This window comes from Haliaeetus leucocephalus, unplaced genomic scaffold, assembly GCF_000737465.1.
Source record: "Haliaeetus leucocephalus isolate CR32 unplaced genomic scaffold, Haliaeetus_leucocephalus-4.0 Scaffold722, whole genome shotgun sequence".
In the NCBI taxonomy this organism is placed as follows: domain Eukaryota; kingdom Metazoa; phylum Chordata; class Aves; order Accipitriformes; family Accipitridae; genus Haliaeetus; species Haliaeetus leucocephalus.
Genome location: NW_010973158.1, coordinates 5,957,007 through 5,977,550, shown reverse-complemented (window position 1 = coordinate 5,977,550; position 20,544 = coordinate 5,957,007). Strand labels below are relative to the sequence as shown.

Genomic DNA, 20,544 nt, shown 5'->3' with positions numbered 1-20,544 from the left:
CTGCATCAGTGAAACAGAGGAGAATTTGCCCCACTGACTGGTACCGACACCCAAAGTGGTGACTTTGATTACATCTTGAACACACAGGAAATAGGTAACGCAAGTCCCAACTTTTTCTATTCTTGTGAACTGCCAAAACCTTGCTTAGGAAAGAACTGATTCTAAAAACCTTCAGGAAACAAAAACATCCTTATCAATCTAGTGAAAAATCTGTAGCTGATCTTCAAGACAATTGATCACCTACAGCTATTTCACTCTTACCATACATCAGTCTGTCTTCATTTCTTTCCTATTTGCGTATTTTTTTCACTGTCTTTCTTTCATCCTGCTATAGCATTTTTTTCATCTTACTGCTTCCTCTTTGGTCTGCTTCCTCCTCTTCCCTGGAAGTCACAGGCAGCATCCTTGTCAGTGGAAAATCCCACACAAAGCCTATCATTCACTATTTCTCCATTTTTCAGACAGTAGTTCTGACCCAAGTGTTGCAGAACCTTAGAGACCAGGAGAGTTTCTGACCAAGGAGATGTTTATAATGCATGAAGAAATGTGCAAGAAAAAATGTACAGCCTTCATCCTCTAGTTTGAAATTTAGGATCTACCCAAAAATACTTTAAAAACTTATTTTTTTACAAATGTTAATTAGTGAATTGTGCAAAATGAGCCAGTGGAACTGGACTTACATGGGAAACAAAACATTCAAGCCTCTGTTACCACTGTCTGTAGTGGAAAACTGTGGAAAAAAGCAGAAGCAAGAGCAAGAAGATAGAACTAAGGTTTCATCTAGGCGGGTGCTTCCCCTGATCGAGAGGCATGAACCCATTCCCAATACAGCTCCACCACTATGGGATGGAACCCATACAAGTTTATGTACTAGCTAAGAAAAATGTTATGATCATTCAATATCACTGTGACTTCTAGAATGTAACAATTTCTTCTCGCTGTGGCTGTATGAGATAACCGGGGGAAATGAAGAGGTATAAACTGAATTACACAAACTAACCCAACGTTCAGGAAGGTAGTATCAAGTCAGATCATATCATGGCTGAAGAACAGGGGACTGTCTGCTAGACACTAGTGCATTTATGTACAGAAACAAAAGGACTCCCCAGTCTGAGTTTCTTTAATCCATTTCATTGCATTACAGCCATACTGGTATACCTGGGAAGACACATGCCCTGTATGGGCAATGAAGTTTTTCCTCTTGTAAAAATGATTTTTGTCCTGAAGTTTCGGATTCCATATGTTGTACACTGCCCCACCTTGGACAGGACTGTGGGGTCGAAGGCCTGAATTTAGGCAATTTTACTTAATTTGAATTGAATTTTACTTAATCCTCTGTGACACCTCTAGAGACTCAGCCCTTAGTGCATACAGACCTCAGGTCCAGAACAAGCTGACCTCTTAGAAATGGGTTCTGATTTCTGTCTCAGTCTGGGCCTGAACAATATACCAGGCATATAACAGGCAATGAGCTAAAAATATGCCACATTCTGCAGGGAGGAAGTGAGGGTTTCACATTTTGCCCAAGACTTCATATGTTAAGACCTCTGCACTGGCAGAATGAGGCAGCTATGCAAGAACAATGGTCTACTTTCAGCAACTGCACACTCTATGCCTGCAAGTATGCAGCAACATTACCTGCAAAAGATTAGTGAAGCGGAATCATGCTGCCTACTCAAGTCCTCAAATTCCTATTATTACAGAAATATAGGTATTTGCCATGTAAAAGAAACTGGCAATAAAGAAGCCTATCTAGAAAAGAAGCACATCCCCAGTATAATTTCTCTCCAAATTAGTCACAGTCTGGAATTTAAATGCATGATTAAATGCTTTCTCAGACACATCCACAGAATAGAGCTACAGGTCACACATGCAAGATTCCCTCATATTTATGGGCTGTTGGTTAGTTCTACTGAAATCTGTGACTTCTCCCACTTTTAGATACTTATGTTAAAATACTTCTGGGGCAATAGAGCTTGACCACTCAATAATGAATGAGCATAATTAACAAAGAAATGAGCACTTCTCAGTCTGAAAGAAATGTATTTTCTTGTTTTGACAGTTGAGCATCCAACAAAATATGCATGGCTTCAATATTGACCATCTCCTTCCCCACCACAGGCCCCCATCCTGTGTTACACTCCTCTTCCTATATTTGGCAAACCAGTATCATTTAGGTACTGTCAAAGGAAAGAGAATTTCTGGGAGAATCAAAAAAAATGTATGAGTAAAGAGACTATTTCTATTCCTTTTTTCCCATTCAAAAGAGAAAAAATGTTTTTAACATTTGAAAAAAACACTTTTAGATTTTTTAAACATATTGAACATTTAAATCAGATTCTAAATGTTTGATAAAATCTGCTGCAACAAACATGCTCATATTAGAAGACAAGCACAGTATAAGTTATTTCCCATTCTTAGACATCTTAGTCATTTCTCAGTTGATAATCAACGTTCCCATTTTCTAACCTGTTTTAAAGACCACATGAGATGATGTCAGAAACCAGCAGTTTAGTAGCAGATTTATTGTAAATTAACATCTCACTAGGTAAAAAAGATGAGCGGTCTCAACCTTCCACACCTAAATTTAGCAACCACGTGATTTATGAACAGCAGAAGATGAGGTTTTAAAAATGATGAGAACTAAAGTCATGACAGTTTCACATTCATTTCCAGAGATACTTGTGCCCCTGTTAACATTGCCTATCTCTTTTCATGCATTTGATCACAGGATAATTTTCCATGGTCTGACACTGCTCTACTCCCCTAATCTCCCATTCTTCCCCAGCTACAGTAAATACTCTAAATAAGTTCCCAGCAGAAAAAAAAAGGATATCCAAACAACATGAGTTTCTGAGCTCACAGGGCTTTTAATATACAAATGCAAGAGTGAATCCTTAGCACTTGCCTCTCGTCATTCCTAATAATGAAAGCAAAGCTCTGAAGATGTCTGTGGATAGAACATGTTTTGAATAGCACTACTGAGTTGCACCTGAATAACATCTGAAGACCAGTCCTGACATCCTTACTTAGCTGTTGATGGTATACAAGTCTTACACAGGCAAATGTCTGTTAAAGTCCAAGAGGTCTGGTCCTTGTGAGCACTAAATAAAACTCATAAGAGGGTGACAGCTGCCAAGTTTGTTGACACCCAGAATTAAACTGGTACCCTTAAGGAAGGAATGAACTAACTGTTGTGTTTGATCCAAACAGCATGCTTCTTTGGCTATGTCCATCTGGCTTATTAACCAGTTGATTACATAATTATGCATAAGAATAGAATTATTATGCAATTATTTATATTTTCAATTATTGACATACATAGTAGGTGGGTTTTAAGGAAAGGAAACAATTCAAAATCTAATAAAGACAGTTTTCTAATTAAGTTAGTTGCCATTACCACTACAAAAACAATAAAGAATTCCCAAGTAATCATTTATATTTAGTTACAGTTACATATTTTACCTAGATCTCTAGAAATATTTAGACAGATTCTGTACCATGATCTATGTGACATATAGAACAATACAGACCCCTGGACTGGTCTCTGCTGATCCTAGCCTTTGAATGATTCAAGGCAATTTACACAAATTGGCATATGGTTCCTAATGGAGAAGCTGAGATGATGTAAAATTACTTAAAAGAATCATAGCTAAAAGCAGGACCTAAGACTTTATGCTGGCACTTGACATAGGGTGGATTCCATCCATGCTTGCTAGTTTAATGAAAATAATTATGATGTTATTCTTCAGAGTTAGAATATTTTTCCTCTAGGGTAAGAAAGATAAGCTACTAACATTTCACACGATGGACTGATGGGGAAAATTGCTTTCTCCTGAAAAAAGTGTACTAACTTTTGCCATGTTTCCATTGGAAGGAACACACATATTTTGAATTATTGAATGGGCTAAATACATTTAATCACTTGCTTTCAAGGAAAAGAAGTCACTAGAATGAGCTCAAATAACCATCAGAAAAAGCCTTGCTGCTGTGCTTGCTCTCCCCAGACTCGTGGCATTTCCACAGACAAGCTATCCCATCAGCCGCAACAGAGAAGAGCCTGCTCTGATCTGGGCTCAGGGCTACATGCAGAACTCTCCCTTCGTGACCTGTAAAATAAAATATGTGCAAAAAAAGGAAAGATACATCACAATTCTAAACTGATTATGCCAGCCACTTTCACCACCCCCACCCACACTATGGCTTGTTCCACTTTTACTGTAGCAGCAAAACATGCTGCATAGGCTGTGGGAAGGTAGCATTATTTATAGAATATTTTCCCATTGAGAAAGAGCTGAAGGCCCTATTTTCTTGTTAGAGACCAGGCTTTAACTGACAGAACTGCACCACATTGAGAAGACATTTCTGTCAAAGGAGAACATTGGACCTGAACTCTTGATTCTCCACACATTTACAACATCAGTCTCATCTGCGTCTCACTGCTGAGCTTTCCCATCCAGCTGCTGGGACAGTTTGCAGCTGATCCAACAATAATGAGATAGTGTCTCCAGCTGCTCAGTTTTACTGTTAAGGAGGTCTTTTAACAGTGATCTCACTAAATAATTTATTGGAATTGTATATTGAGTTTGTCTGCAGTCGTAGTAAACTTTGAGCTAGACACTGAAGGCCAGAAGCTACCCTAGTCTAGCAGCACAAAGAACGTACAAAACTCATTAATCTGGTTATATAAGAATGTCCCTCAGTAGAAGCAACTTAATTTGAACTAAAGGCAGAAAGTGTCTGTTACTAAACTGAGACTGAGATCTGTATTTACCTCACTGTTCCGCCATAGACCTCCTGTATCATCTAACACAATGTCAATGCTAAGCAAACCCATGAGGTTTTTAGGCACACAGGGGCATGAGAAATTAGAAACCTTTTTACTCCGAGTTACTGGCCATTAGCTTCTCTGGTTGGGTGAGTTACTGACAATCATGTAGCTGAGCTAGTCACCCAAGGAGAAAAAAAAACTTCTAAGACATAGTGTATCTCATCTAAAACAGACCAGATGAACCACATCCGAAGAGGAAATATGAAGGTATGAAGGAAGTCTTGGGTGACCAACTTGAAAGAATGTAGGTGACCTATGTCCCCCGATCATCTATACATGAGTTCTCCATGAACTCAATGGGATAGCACTTCTCTAGCTCAAAATAAATTTATGAGGATAAACATGTGAGGAACTGTAAAGCCTTGAAACTGTGGTACTTATCACAACGGTTCCTGATGCAGATCCATAGGACTGTTGCAGATGGACAGTCTGCCCTAACTTTGTGAAGCTGCTATAATGGCTCTGTGGAGCTACTGTGACTAAAAGCAAATATGTGCTGTCATGGAGCTGAGTAACATATGTCCCTCCTAAACTTTGTGACTAGAATTTTTACACCACCATTAAATTATTTCAGCAGAGATTAATCTTCAGGCTTTGCTCCTTCTCAAGTTATTGAAGCATACACAATCTTTGTAAATATTTAAGACCATGAGTTTACAACTCAGTGAATTCTCTATGGTCTCTGTTCAGCGTCTGTAATGACTTTGAAGGAAGAGCTAGAAATGTAGTCTTCGGAGGCATCCAAAACTATCCACAACACTGACTGAAATTTCATTAATAGTTTCAGTCAAAAAGAAGTGAAGGGGGATAGGGCAAAATCAGAAAACTTGGAATTATTGATTTCCATGTTTTCTGAGTGGAGTTTTCTGGTTTTATTTCATTGTTTCAAGACCACATTCAGATATTTTTCAAAGCAATTACATATTTTGTTTGCTTGTATGTTTTCTTTGATCCACAACAACTCTTCTAAGAGGAGGGCATTTACATCCAAAATGTATCTTCTTTTCTAGTAAATTACTCTAATAGTTCTATCAGAAATATCTAAAAAATTGACTCAGTGCTATAAAAAGGCTAGTATCTTTCAGTTGTTGTTCTGTTCTGAATATGCTCAGTAATAGGCAACCTCAGTTACTGAAGCACCCAACAGTAGCTGACAATGCTTCATTGTTAGCTGAGGACTGCAGCATTTTGCAGGATGATTAAACAATGAGATTCAGTTACAATTCATCTGTTCATTTCTTTGGGCGTAAAACTCATGTGGTTAAGGGTGTCTGAGGCTGACTTAGAACCATCTCACAAACATCCATCACAGTATTTTTTATGAACATAGTTTGATACATTCAGAATTTCTTCCAACATTCAGTTGCTTATAGTAAGGTATTAAGAGTCTTCATAAGCAGGAATATATCTGTGTAACAATTACCTGGTTTTTTTATTCATGAAAATTAGTTTCTCCTGCAGATAAGTAAACTGAATAGGAAACAGGATGATAAGTAACCCTCCAGCTTCACCAAATTACCAATGCACTTGACTTACATGGTAAATGTTTTACACCATACGCTATTCTCCAAGGTAAGATTAAATCTAGGTTTTATTTCAAATAGTATATTCAAGACTTACAAAGATTGAAGAAACCTCAAGCTACAGTAGTTAAGATTAATCATCATGTCACTTTCCAGATCATTTCTCAGAACATCACAGGACATTACCTTAAGAGCTGTACATAAATGAGGAGGGATAAGGAAGGAAAAGCAACACAGATAAGCAGCATTACACAAGGATAATGTGTAACCAGATACACGTATGTCTCTGCTGCCCTCTCTCTTCCACCCATCTTTGTTTTGACTCTCCTGTGCTTTCCTCTTAAAGGCTAGGGTTGAAGCTAAGTCCCTGTTTCCACCCCAGTCCCTGGTTCCAAGGCCAGAATCCCAGTATAGCTGGGATTAATAAATCAGGAATTTAATAAATGGCTTCAAATGTAACAATAGGCTACAAAAATATTTGTAAATATCAGCTGTCAGGTTAACAATCCAAAGCTTCTTTGGCCATATCTTGTCAGTGAGTGTAAAAAAACAACCTTACTTTGGAAAATGCAGCCAGTGCGTAAATAATTTGTTATTTTTCTTTAACTTCAGATGCTTCTATTGGATCACTTCAGTTAACACCGGAACAAGTAAAACTTAATGGATATGAGTGACAGCAAGCACCAGAAACAAGAAGGTTTAATAGCCAGGAACAACTTTTATGTGTAGTGTAGCCCTACAGCACCATGGACCAACACAGAGCTGCAAGGAATCTCCACTTTCCTCCAGCTGTCAGCATGGTACAAGGGAAACATGCTGCACCGCATTGCTTCACAGCCAAAATCATTCATTAAAACCCAGACAACTCTAAATAACACATGGAGATTTATTTCAAACTTCATTTGAGGCTGGTTGACTATCCTTGCATGATGAGCTGCATAATAAAAGAGCCACGTCTAGTTTGTGTTACCTAGAAGGCCACCAGCCTAGAACGTACTGGAAGCAACCTGACAGTAGCACACTCAATCCAGGCCTAGTAAGCCTTAGGAGGAAGTGGAAATCCACATTCTGCACCTGGGATGGCCTTAAAAATGGTAGGAGAGAATCCCATCATTAAAACCAAGGAATTTTACAGAAGCAACTTACACTATTATCTTAGGAAGTCAACCTTTACAATCCCATGAATCAGGATTGTGCACATGCATATGTGTAGGCAGAGGGAGGGTTTGTAGGTGACTGCTCTTTTAACTCTTTTTTTTTAAGGTAAATGCATAAGGTATGCACTTGCAAAAACACACTGATTAGACAGATAGTAAACTGAAATAGTTAAAACTATTAATTGAAATACTTGCCATAGAGTTCTGATGAATTGGTAAGCATGGGATACTTCCATATTTTCATCTGATTTCCAGGAAGGCCTTGTCCAGTCATCAGTTCACTGGTTTTGGGTAACCAGAGCAAGGAACAAATCTATTGCAATTTAAAATTCTGCTTTAGTTTTCAAAAAGGGTCAACATACACCATTCAATAGATTTGAAATGTTATCTACAATGTTTAAACAAGCTACTGAGAAATAGTCCCAGCAGAGTATTTACTTATTGAGAAGGATCATTTCATTCCTTACACTTCAAAGTACAGTTGCCTTATTGTCCTATCTAAACGTGATAACAGCCTATCAGTATAAAACCAAAGCCCTTCAAACACATCCTCAGCTGAGTTGTAATGGCTCCAGGAAAATCCACAGTTATGCTGCTTTACTCCAGCTGCGAATCTGTTCCTCTGTCTCCTAATATTCAAACTCCAGAGATGGATGTCTGCCCTCTGACTCTTACACCTCTTCTCACCCCAGCACTCTGGGAATTTTCCCTCCGCCTCAACATTCTCTCCACATCAAGAGTTTTGGCCAAAACTATTATTGCCAATAAGGAAAAGATGATGAGATGTGTCTGGCTGCGAGACCACCTCCTCTTCAATCACTTCTGTGTGGAGACAGAAGTGGTGAATGAGAAACAACAAACTGCTTTTGAGTCCAATCACACACTGCAGTGCTGAATGTAGCACAATTGCACATCCAGAGAAAATCCTGCTGTTCCTCTGACCACAGAACCACCCTCAAAGTCAGTGGGAGTTTGCCAGATGAGGACAGCTGTACAAGAAGAGCATAGCCTAAGTATGCAGACATTTCATCATTTCACCTGAGAATCTGTAGCTGCACTTTGGATGATTTTCTCACGATTTATGTCCCAGACACGCAAAATCCCATCTTTCATTCCACCCCCTGTAGCAAGGACTTTGGACTGCCAAGGACACCAGTTCATAGCCTAAAAAAAAACCAAAAAAACAAAAAAACTGAAAACAGATCCCAGAACAGACTAGGAGGTTAGCTGGAAAAACAAGAGTAGTTTTTGCTTAAAAGCCTAGTTGGAAAAATGAACTGCAACAAGCACCCAGAATGTATACACACAGCAATGTAGGATCTCAAAACTCCAAATGCTGCGTCCCTTCCCATTGCTTCACAGTAGCCTACACTGTCCCACATATGCTCATAAATCTCCAGCTTCTCTGCTTACCCTTCACAGGCCACAGGCTCACACCTTAGTAGCAGAAGAACCCAGCAGGGTAGAGTCTTACTGCCTAAGCCTAAGAAGCCTAAGCAACATGACTTAACAGGGCTTACAAGAGACCTGGTTTCTTCTGAGATATTTTCAGTATATGCCTAAGGCCCAGACTCTACCTGGAGAAAAGCTACTAAGAACTCATTTCCACCTGTTTCAATAAACTTCTCTGACCCTTTAACCCCAGTGCTTCAGGCCAGCCTCAGACTCTTTTGGGAGGATAAACACCTTATAAATGCTGGACTCCCCTGCCTCTTATTGCTAATACCTGTCCTCTTTCCCACACCGACTGGGACTTCATAAAGATGAAGAATCTTAAATTGTCTCATTTCCAGTTTCCTACTTCAGATTATTTGCTACCAGCAGTGACATGAAAATATGAGCAGGAAGGCAAAAGAAACCTCATATTTAAATGAATTGCAGCAGAGAGAATTTTCCAAAACTCCAAAAATGGAAAGATCTTGTTTGTTAACTTGTAAGTACTGTGCCACCAAACTTTTCTGTGCAAGGCAGAGAGATAGAGGAGAAGGTTGTAAATTTTATTTCTATTTGGCATTATATTTACAAAGGCCTACTAATCCAGTAAAATTTCCTTATCAAAGCCCTAGCAAACTTACCTGTGACTTGGAATGAGGAAAACTGGCCTTAAAATTAACTGCATCACAGACAGGGAGAAGAAACTAATAGATATCAGTGAGATAATTTGAAAAATTCCCTAACTGTCCACATCAACAATGTGATTTTATGAGAGCAAATATAGAAAAGCAGACATTCCTTCTCCATATACCTTAACTGCTGAGGAATGAGGTATGGTTTTCAGTGGCTGTGACTGCAATTTCGCACCTGGGTCCCTAGGCCAGATATTCAATATACCATCACTGGACCCACTTGCCAGCAACTGGTTGCTTAGTGACCATTTCAGGCTGCAAATGCTTTGTTTGTTTTGGCAAAGAGTCCCAACATGGTGCTGAGCAACCCGAACATCATGGTGATGAATAGATCCTAGTCGTGAACCACTGTAGATAAGAAAAGACAGCATGGGTTTAATGTTAAAGAAGACAAGCTACATCACCACACTGATGTTTCTCATGTGGTTTCAGAAGCAAACCACATCAGAGTGAAACATGCCTGCAGAACAACAGTATTTCAGTAAAAGGAAACACAAACCAACTATCAAAAGCACACCCTGACTGTAGAGGTGGCTGTCAACAGAAAGGAGCCAACCAGCTGCTCAGTTCAAGCCAAGCAGAATACCTGTTCTCTCTCATGGTTATCATTTCTCTGAAGATATACTGCACTGTATGCCACAAATCTGCACCCTGTTCAACTGTCAAGCCATTTAACATAAACTATTTCCTGTTCTTCATGAAAAATCATTTTGCAAGATTATTTTTGCCAAGGCCAGGTATGACTCCATGCCCAACAAAGTGGCAGTGTAAAACTGCACTGCTCTGGGAAAGGGCTTACTAACAAGCAACAGTATGTTCTTTGGTTCTGTCCCTTCCCTTGTCTCCTTTCTCTCTCCCACTTCCAGGCTTAAAGAAAATCTGCACAGCCTGAGACTGTTGCACTAACTGCCTGTTAGGGAATGGATGCATGGTTCTACAGCCAGTATCATCAGTCTACCAGACAAAGGAAGACATGCCCTGCCTGGAATCACAGCTACTGTTATAGCTTAGCTCCCAGATATAGGTTTCACACATCAGTAGTAGAGTTGAACAGAAAATATTGAATAAATACCTTGCAGCACACTTTCTTTTCCTGCCTTGCTAAGGACAATACCTACATTAAACCTATGACAAAACAGCTTCCTGCTTGAAATTCACACTTCCAACTATTACGATGACAGTGAAAAAATCAGGAAGTTCAATAACATCTTTCTGGGTATCTGAGAAACAGGTATCTGACATTACTGCAATAGATCAGTTTAAGGCATTAATCTTCCTACTAAATAATAAGCAGAAAATCTAACCAAGTGCATTGGGTCTGGCTGAGATGGAGCTAATTTTCCCCTCAGCAGCCCTCATAGTGCTGTGCTTCATATTGGTAGCTAGAAAGGTGCTGATAACACACCAATGTTTTGGCTACTGCTGAGCAGTGCTTGCACAGCATCAAGGCTGTGTCTCCAATATTCCCTCCTCACCAAGTAGGCTGGGGGTGGGTAAGATCTTAGCAGGGGACATAGCCAGTACAGCTGACCCAAACTGACCAAAGGGATATTTCACACCATATGACACTATGCTCATCAATAAAAGATAAGAGAAAGGGGCAGGGGCTGGGGAGGGGGGGGGCGGCAGTCATTATTATGACATTTGTCCTCCAGAACAACCGCTACACATACTGAAGCCCTGCTTCCTGGGAAGTGGCTGGACACCGCCTGCTGATGGGAAGGAGAGAATAAATCTTTTGTTTTCCTTTGCTTCCACGTGCAGCTTTTGCTTTTATTTTATTAAACTGCCTTTACTTTAACTCACAAGGTTTTTTTCCATCTTATTTTCTCCCTCACCCCCCGTCCTGCTGAGAAGGGGAGTGGTACAGCAGCTTGGTGGGCACCCGGTGTTCAGCCAAGGTCAACCCACCATGCCAGGAGAAACAGAACTGAATTGCCAGCATTGGTCATATTAAGGTTTTTCAGTAATTCTAGTGGTATGAGTGGGAAGGAACTGGGCTCCTGAGAAGCCTGGCTGAAAGGACATTTTTCCACTTGGTATAAAAAGAAATCAGAATTATTTGCTTTTGACACAGAAGACAGCATCTGTTTTGCTAAAGACAAAGAGAAGCCAACAAAATTTTGTGATGGGTTAATTTATGGTACTGAAATTTATTTACAGTTTCATGATGATGTGTTGTTGGACTACTTTTAATGACAAGAATTAGTATGTAATCCCAAGGTATCAATTGTCCACAGTGAAGTTTACTGTAAGAATGCTGCTCTTATTTTAATAACAATGTATATTAACTCCATGTCTTTTTTTCTACTTATACAGATATTTTAACTCTGCCCTAATGTTAGAATGAACTGGTTAGTTTCAAACCTAGCAAGAGAAATAAATGTTATCTCAACCTCATCTGTTAACCATAACTGTAGTTCACAGGTTCATGCTGAATTTTATCATCAATTTCTACTCAGACAGATCTGTAATTTAAGTTTATGTTGTTTTCACTCCTTTGGCCAAGCTGAAATACAAATTGAAACTAATGCTTACTCTAATAAGGTTATGCCATTTGGCATTGGCAGGATGTTCCAGCTGCATCCTTGCAACTTAACCCACACAGTGTACCTGCTCCAGCAACAGCATTTTATTAACTGGTTGTTCAGCTGGTATCCTTGTACCTCACTTCACCTAGCAGACTTAATACAATCAAAAGCCAGAGCATCTTGTGAAATCAAAATAAAACTACCTCTAATCTTCATATCCAGAGATACTAGTTTCATTTTGAGTTTAACAATAAAGTCAGTCCACCCTTGCTATTATTTCTGCGTTTAAGTAAAACAGAAGACTATCATATGATTTTAAATTCTACAAGCATCCATCATAAACAAGTCTCCCCTCAGACCCTTCAAGTGTGAGTGAAAGATCTGAAACAAAAAGTGTGAGGAAAAAAAACATAAAAGAGTACACTTGATCTTTCTCATGTGAGTCCCCACATTGAAATGATCCCTAAATATAAAATATTCACCAGCTAGTATAAAATTCACCCTTGGTAAAGCAAAGGTCAACCATTTCAATCCTCCTTGGGTTGTGGATAGCAATGACCTGGCCCTCCCTTGTAGATACACAGCTAGACAGGTGTGCAGCTCTAAACAACTGTGTTTTGCTGTGCATCTGAAAAGACAGATGCAGTCTTGATATCAGTGGAGGGGTAGTCTAAACCACACGCCCTCTCCCCAGCACCAGGCAGGCTATGATTTTTGGAGTCCAGACCTACTGGAGACAGCACCATTTAAAGCTCAGGCTTTGCACAAAACCAGAGTCACAGCCTCCACATGCTAGTGAAATTCTGCAAGTGGTGACAGTTTTCTGGAAGGAGAGTAAGAAACAGAGACTAAAGAGGCAGGATAAATCCCCTTCATCTGCTTTCCTGCCATACAGTAAATCTACACACGATTTCTGAGATGGCCAATAAGCGGAGGGACAGGATAAATCACCTTTGAGCAAAGCCATGGAAAGCAGCTAAAATGAATGGGACATTTGTCTAAGTAAAAGCAGCAGGACTCTTTCTGGGAATACACTATACCACTCACCTGCTCAGAATATAATGACTCCAGCTCAGAGCTCCAACTACAGACAGGTGACCAAACATATTTCTCAACCTCTTTTTGGTTTCAATGTCCCATAGCTGCCAATGCGAAACACATAAGAAATACAAATTTAACAACAAAAAGAAAACATATTTTTGTTCTCTTCATTCATTTGCAAGTAAGCCACTGCCCAGTTCTGATCTGCCATATGGACAAGCTCAAGCTCACCGACTTCACAAGTAAAACAAGAAGGAGTATTTCCAATTTTGGCACCTATATCAGTGATGCTGAAGTCAGACAGGATTGAAGGGAATGCACATCTCCAAGCTTAAAGCTATTTATTTACGTGTCAGTATTTGGAAGTCCATACTTGAAAGCACTGGCCTTTGGCACCTTCACATTGCTGACTCAGGACTGCAGCTGGTAGGTTCCCATATTATCTAGGATCTCAGCCAAAGTCCCACAAAATCTTTTGATAACAGGACTGTCCTATAACAGCAAGCTGAGAGGTATGTGTATAATCAGACTGAAGTCAAATTCTTGTGTGTGAATTGATAAGGAGAGTTTTGGATTGAGTTCTCAAGACATTGATCACTAGAGTGATCTTAGCAAGAGAGATACAAGAAAAAATAGCATGTGCTGAGTAAAATAATTTAATTAAAGAGTTCAGTCATCAGCTTTTTAGTGGCTTCAGAGGCTCCATTACATACAGATAGCACTGGATGTCACTAAGCCATTCAGTAAGGTGCAGCATGATACAGACAAGTGCTATATATTTTCTCCAGCAGAGCTCTTCTGTAGTTTAGCCAATCTTTTTAATTTGTTTCCTTAAAAAAATCAGTATCAAATTGTCTTGAGGCCACTTCAGCTGTAAATGGAGAAAGACTAAAGAAGTAAATTATCTAGTACTTGCACTTCTCCATCACTGGTGCCAATTGCAAGGCAAGTTCCTTCTTTTATCCAAGCCAGAGATGAAATGTATTTGGAACTGGAATTCAGATCAATGTTTCCAATGCCTTGAAGAGTTCCTCCATTCCAGATGTGTGCAGCAGGTCCTACAGCAATAGCAATGAGATTTTCAAGGCTCCAGTCCAGTATGTTTAGATCTAGAAGAAAGCTACTAAAAATTACTGCAAAAAAGTTGTAGGTAATAGGATGGGGTGAAGGGGAATATGGTTTGGGGGAGAGGTGCTTTTTTTTTTAATAGCTATGGAAAAACTTCAAGAAAATGCTTCTATGAAACCATTGCTAGCAAGTATTCCTCCTACATGAAGGAGAGTATATCTAACAAGCCAAGGTCTTCATGAGTCTAATCTCTACAAATTGGTATGTTTGCACAGCAGGATCTGACTTACAGCTTCCCTACTAGAATTTTTTAATCTATCATCCTGCATTTTGGATCACCACATCACTCACTCTAATTTCTGCCACAAGAAATTAGGCTCCTCCACCAACAGCTACAGTTCCAAAACCACCATTGTTCCAAGGTAATTCTTGGTTTTGGGAAAGACAAAGGAGAGAGTCTATATGCTACAGTCTGTCCTACATCCTCAGGTTAATGATAACATTTACCCTGCACATGATAGGGGAAAAAAATGCAGAAAGGAATTAGTGAAATTCTGCTCCTCACATTCAGAGCTTGCTCAGCAAGCATATGATGGAAATGCTGTTTCCAGTGCCCCTGATGCTGGGCGCACTGCGCTTGCAGATCCTGGCAAAGCAAGTCACTATAGCAATTAGCCTCAGAACGGCATGCTACATCAGGTAGGCCAGAAGTTAGTATACAACATTTAATACCAACCCTTGACATTCTCCCATGTCAAGGGTAATCCCCAGCTGTCCATTTAGGGCAGCTTAAAAATCATTCTGCATGACCCCTGAAGCACAGAAGATTGTCACCACAGGCCAAGGCCTGACATCATATTTTGGTAACTAAAAATCATTCTGAAGAACAGTGGAATCCAACAGCCAGCTGTCTGACTACAGTCCTGGTTGTTGCAGCCAGAAATCACTTCCAAAGACTTCTGTTAATGCTGTTAGTCTTGGGGCATACCTTGTGCACAATCAGTGTAAATCATACAAACAAACTTTTGTCCCGTTCATAGATATACATAAACACTTGCAAGGATATGTTGCAAAAATCTCCAAAGGGACAATTATGAACGCTTGCACATACAGAGATATTCGTTAGATCTTATGAAGTGTTAAAACATGTATTTGCTGCTGTAGACCAGAGATCCACCTGTGTTCACGTGTAACTGGTGCATGTTTAATTTTTCCCTGTGCAGCACCAAATATGTGAGAATTTAGTTCAGAAGGTATCTATCATCCAAACCATAAACAGTGTCACTGATTAGACATCCCAAAACAAGAGATTTCAAAATCTGCTCAGTAAAGTTGCTGCTGTGCTGACTGGCTGCTAGATATCCAAGGCTGACAGCTGAAACATTTAACTTAATTAAGTGGAGGTAAGTATACTACTGGTTTGATTTGAAAGTTGTATTGAGATCTATAGCTGAAGGAAACTGCATGAGAGTTAGGTAGTATTGATTCTAGGGTTTGATCAGGCATGTCTCCATCCTGGGACAGGCAGTCTTCAAGGATGCATCCTTATAAGAAAAATGACATCATGCATATGTCCTGCAGAGCTTCCATTTTATGTGAAGGTGACACACCTTTGCCATTTTTCTTGAAACACACATAAGAATTCCCAATCTCTGCAGAAACCAGAAACCACCACACAGGAGAAATTAACTTACAGTAATCATTGCGCAAGCCAGTAATATGAAGCCTCACTTCTGGCTCCCATGGTATGGAAGGCTTCATTGTGGTAACAGCTCTAAACTCATTCTGGGTCTCCTCTCGGCATCCTGCATGTGAAGGTTCATCACACACAAATCAGTAATGCAAACTCCAACAGTTTTTCTCAGGCCTAAGCCTTTCACATTCTCACTATATTTGTCTCTCCATTGTCCAGAGGAGGCCAGAGGGTCTACTTTATGCTGGGTAGGCTCAAAACGCTAGACACACTAAACTAGGTGAAAGCCACCTTTTACCACCTCTTTCAAACCTCCATGGATTTAGTCAGCTAGAACAGAGAATAGGGCCCACTGTATTTTGTCTAAATTGTACCACAGCTCAATACAGAACAGGGGGGGGGGGGGGTCTTTTTCACTTTAGTTTTCTGTCAAAAGTTGTTAGTAGCAAAATGTTTCATATGTGCTCTCCCACTTCAAAATGCCCTCATATGGCAATTAACTTTTTTGCTTTCTGGTGTTAATTTGCCACCAAAAGGTCTCCCCTATCAATACCTAACCACAGGAAAAGGTTTTTAAAGCACGCACACTTTGATCACAGCACACTAGGCTTGTGACAACACATACATGAGAAAAAAAAGCAAATACGAGCAAGCAGAAGAGTCATCCTTTGTGGTCACTGTCTACATTATGCTGCAACAACTCCTAAGCATCATAGAAAAAAAGCCAGATCACTAGCACTATGAATCATTTAGTGCTAGATTTTTATGTGTCAGAAATTATTTTGCTGTAATGTGCAGAGCAGAAAGCTGAAGATTCACATTTCTGTGCTTTTCTCTGTGTTTTTTAATTATTCTCCAGGGAGAAGTATTTAGAATAAATATCAAAAGTTGCAGGGGCAGAAGATATTACTCATCTCTACAACTAAACTTCTCTGTTCAAAAAAATTCAACACTGACAAAGTTTTTGTACTGTGTAACTTAAATACAAACATAAATATCCTACATGGAAATCAAATGACAAATTGTGGAGAACTTATTGCACATGATCTGTCCCTACTCTGTCCTGAATCTTCTCCCCTAATCCAAAATTCATTTCTGCCAAACAACAAATGTTTCCCTTCTCAGCTGTGGTACCCCCTCTCTCACCGAATAAAGACTGAATATGAGCAAGACACAAGCCACAGTGATTTTGTTCTGTATCTAAAATTTTGTGGAGTTAAACAATCAAGCAGGCTTGCAGGAGCAACCTTCTCAGACCAGCCCAATGAGGTATGTAATTGCATTCTAACTCTAAAAAGGTCTAATGTCACTGAAATGAGATTTCTTTGTGCAGAAAAATGTGTATTTCTAATATCTAGATTTTTCGTCCTTTTTTGAAAACTTTACCAAACCTTTCTGAACCCACCCAAGTAAGATAATTCAGGAAAATTAAGGCACTTAACTGTAACAGTTGGATGAATAGCAACACTTCTGAAACACTCTGAAAATGTTTTTCTTCTTTAACATTGGTAGTTGGTATTGAGCAATGAGATATAAAGGATTAAATCACCTCTGTAACTTATTTCAGGTTTCTCTTCTCTCGTGAGTAATTCATCTACCCCAAATTCATACTGATCACACTTTCAGCTCTATTCACCTACTTCATACACACATGAATGTGCATAACAGGCTTTTTAATTAGTGGAAATTAAGCTTCATTATACCATTTTTTTTTATTTTGCCTGGGTACTAGCAGATATCACTGATTTTTGATAGGATTTCAGCTCTCACATGCCTGTGTCACTTCTCAACATGAGACCCAGGAAGTGGTAAGTAGTCAGTACTGTCACACCAAACCACTTGATCAACAAGTAGGTGGGTAGAATAAAACCTGGCATTCCTGATACCTGTATTCATATGCCATCGAGAAAAAAAACACTGTGACTAATCCCTATACTGTTGCTATTGACTGCTCTGAAATGAGACTTACTTGCATGGAGAAGAGCAACGAACTCAACTTCTTCTACAGCAGCTGAACTCCAGATTCATAAAGAAGCTGTTTCTCACTGTTTTTACATGAGCATGAATCAGGCCCTGACTGGCAAGAACCCATCATACACAGAAACAGCCAGATCACCAAAACAAATCATCTGTCCAAGACAGAACACAACAAAATATTGATCTGATATTTAATGAACTGTCTCATACTCAAATAACTCTAGGAATATCTGTATTACTTCAAAGGTTAGCTCCTCACATCCCACCTGTTTTCCAACTTCCTGATCATTCACACTCCCTTATGCTCATTCATTCCTAGGATATCTTTTGGAGCAAATTAACCAACTCCCCCACAGATGAAACCAGAGGCAGTGCTAGGGACAGTCTGCTCCAATTAGGAGCAACAAGACCCCAGCATCCATGCATGTCTTGCACCCTCATGTACCCAACAGTCCATATGATACATATCCTGTGCCCATTCTGCAGCACAACCCTACATTATTTTTAGGGTTCTGAAACTGAAAAGCTGAAAGGAAATTAATGTTTTAGGGCCACCAATCCATCAGATGGGGCCCAAAGGAGAAGCAGGTAAAACACTAGTGGTTAACCACACTGGAAGAGGTGGAATACTATCTCTTCACAGGTGGTGAAGGGCTAAAAATAGCCTTCAGCAGCCACTTTGTATTACTCTGTAACACTTGCTGGAACAGGTAGATGCACTTCCTTTTCCAGTATAGATGCAGCCTGCTGTATCTTACTGTTCAGTGTGCATGAGAGCATTTGCTATGTTGAAACATACCCTTCCAGATGCAATTGTTATTTTCACAGACCTTCATGTCACCACTTTCTGCAATGCTATATCCAACCTCCTGGACCACTGGAAGCTGAGAAGGACATTTCTGCCAATACATTGAAGTGAAAACAAGACTGAATGAAGAATCTGTTGAAAAACGTATTTAAGCATCATGGATAACACAACTCCCATCAAAAGGCTCAACACTTGTTACACAAAAGCTTCAAAACAGCTTGTCTTTTGGATGGGAGATGAGTAATAAATATAGAATACCAGTGTCCAAATCATGTGCTCTAACTTGAGCCACCATCTTTCCTTCCATAGAACACCAATTCACTGTTAATGATCACACAAACTTTAATAAAGCTGTTTCAACAAGGCCATCTTACCAGTGGAAGAGGTCCCAGGCTTGTACATCTGTAGGTACTACCACAGGTCACCTGCAAAATATTAGTGCCCTCTTGTCCTCTTCTGAATTGGCATTTGGGCTAGTATTACCGGCACACAATGCCATGTTTTCTGCATGCAGACAATAAGTCTGATGCCTCAGGCTTGCTCTGTGAGAGAAGATCAGTTTTGTGGTGCATACACTGCAGGGCCATTGATTCCAGCATGAGACCTACTGGATGTCAGAGTCCTCTCTCAAACCAGGGTCCTAGAGCCTGGCGTCCATGATCCCATTCCTTAAACCAGTATTACAATATGAAACTGAAAATACATACAAGGTGTCTCAGAGGAGTAAGATTTTTTTAATTACATTATCATTTCCTTGGGTGTCAAACTGATGATGCAGCAGAGAAAGGTAAGAAAAGAGAGATCTGAATTGTTATTGGAACTTTTTCATTCTTCAAAAAAAAATTAGCTTAGGCCTTTAGCCAAGATGCAGGCAAAGGCTCAGATCAGCTCACACAGGATATGAATCTCTTCACCGATCCCTAGTAATATGCATTTCTTCACAATGTTCAGTGAGTTGAATGCTTTGATGACAGTTGTCTGTTTGGTCTGTAATTCTTATTTACAGTCAGGTGGAAATGCAGCTGATGTTTTTACCAGCCACTCAAGATTAGTATGTTCTTCCTCCAATGCCTGTGAAAACTATCCTTCCAAGCACACACAGTGTTACTCTTCTTCAAAACCCTGTTGCAATCATGATAAGAAATGTCTTACAAAAACATAGCTGGAAAAAAGTGCTCCTGCTTTATATATCCCAGCTGTTCTACAGCAGGCCTCCAGCTTTCAGAGGCACTTTATGTATGATTTATATAGACAACTTGGCAGAAAGCTAATCAGATTGCTTGGATCTGTGTCCCTCTAAACTAAGCGCAGACATTTCTGTGGAAAACCGATTGTGTATAAAAGGAAGCAATCTGCTGGCCCACAAAGAGACCACACATGCTCCCTGGAATGTGAGAAGATTTTATTTTCAATGCATCCCATCCCTCTATGCTACGAGGCAGCACAAATTAAATAGTAATTAATTACTATATATAAGAAGATTAATAGATTTTCGTATGGTTTTAGCCAGGACTGACTTCCAAATGGTTTTAGGAAGGACTTGGGTTTTGGACATCCCACCATATTATCTCAAAGACACTCACATCACACTTTTAGGAAATTATTGTGGTCCTTGATAGAACTCTAAATATCTCAGTTCTAACTCAACTCCTGCTTGTAAATTACAGTGTAATTCTAGGTAAGTCACTTCCCTGTACAGATGAAAGACTGACACAAGGTCCATACTGGGACCGGTACTGTTTAATATCTTTGTCAATGACACAGTGGGATTGCGTGCACACTCAGCAGA

General features: G+C 39.7%; 1 protein-coding gene across 1 annotated transcript in view; it reads right to left on the bottom strand.

The window, feature by feature from the left end:
* Positions 1–3,770: 3,770 nt before the first annotated feature.
* Positions 3,771–20,544, bottom strand: part of CDC20B (cell division cycle 20B) — a 21,746-nt gene continuing 4,972 nt past the window's right edge. The window contains exons 4-11 of the mRNA XM_010580598.1: positions 18,747–18,846; positions 15,972–16,082; positions 14,122–14,318; positions 13,216–13,310; positions 9,757–9,985; positions 8,550–8,675; positions 7,707–7,824; positions 3,771–4,109 (exon numbers count right to left, since the gene is read on the bottom strand). Of these exons, the coding sequence (XP_010578900.1) occupies positions 3,949–4,109; positions 7,707–7,824; positions 8,550–8,675; positions 9,757–9,985; positions 13,216–13,310; positions 14,122–14,318; positions 15,972–16,082; positions 18,747–18,846 (1,137 nt within the window). The 3' untranslated portion in view covers positions 3,771–3,948. The remainder of the gene's footprint in view (positions 4,110–7,706; positions 7,825–8,549; positions 8,676–9,756; positions 9,986–13,215; positions 13,311–14,121; positions 14,319–15,971; positions 16,083–18,746; positions 18,847–20,544) is intronic.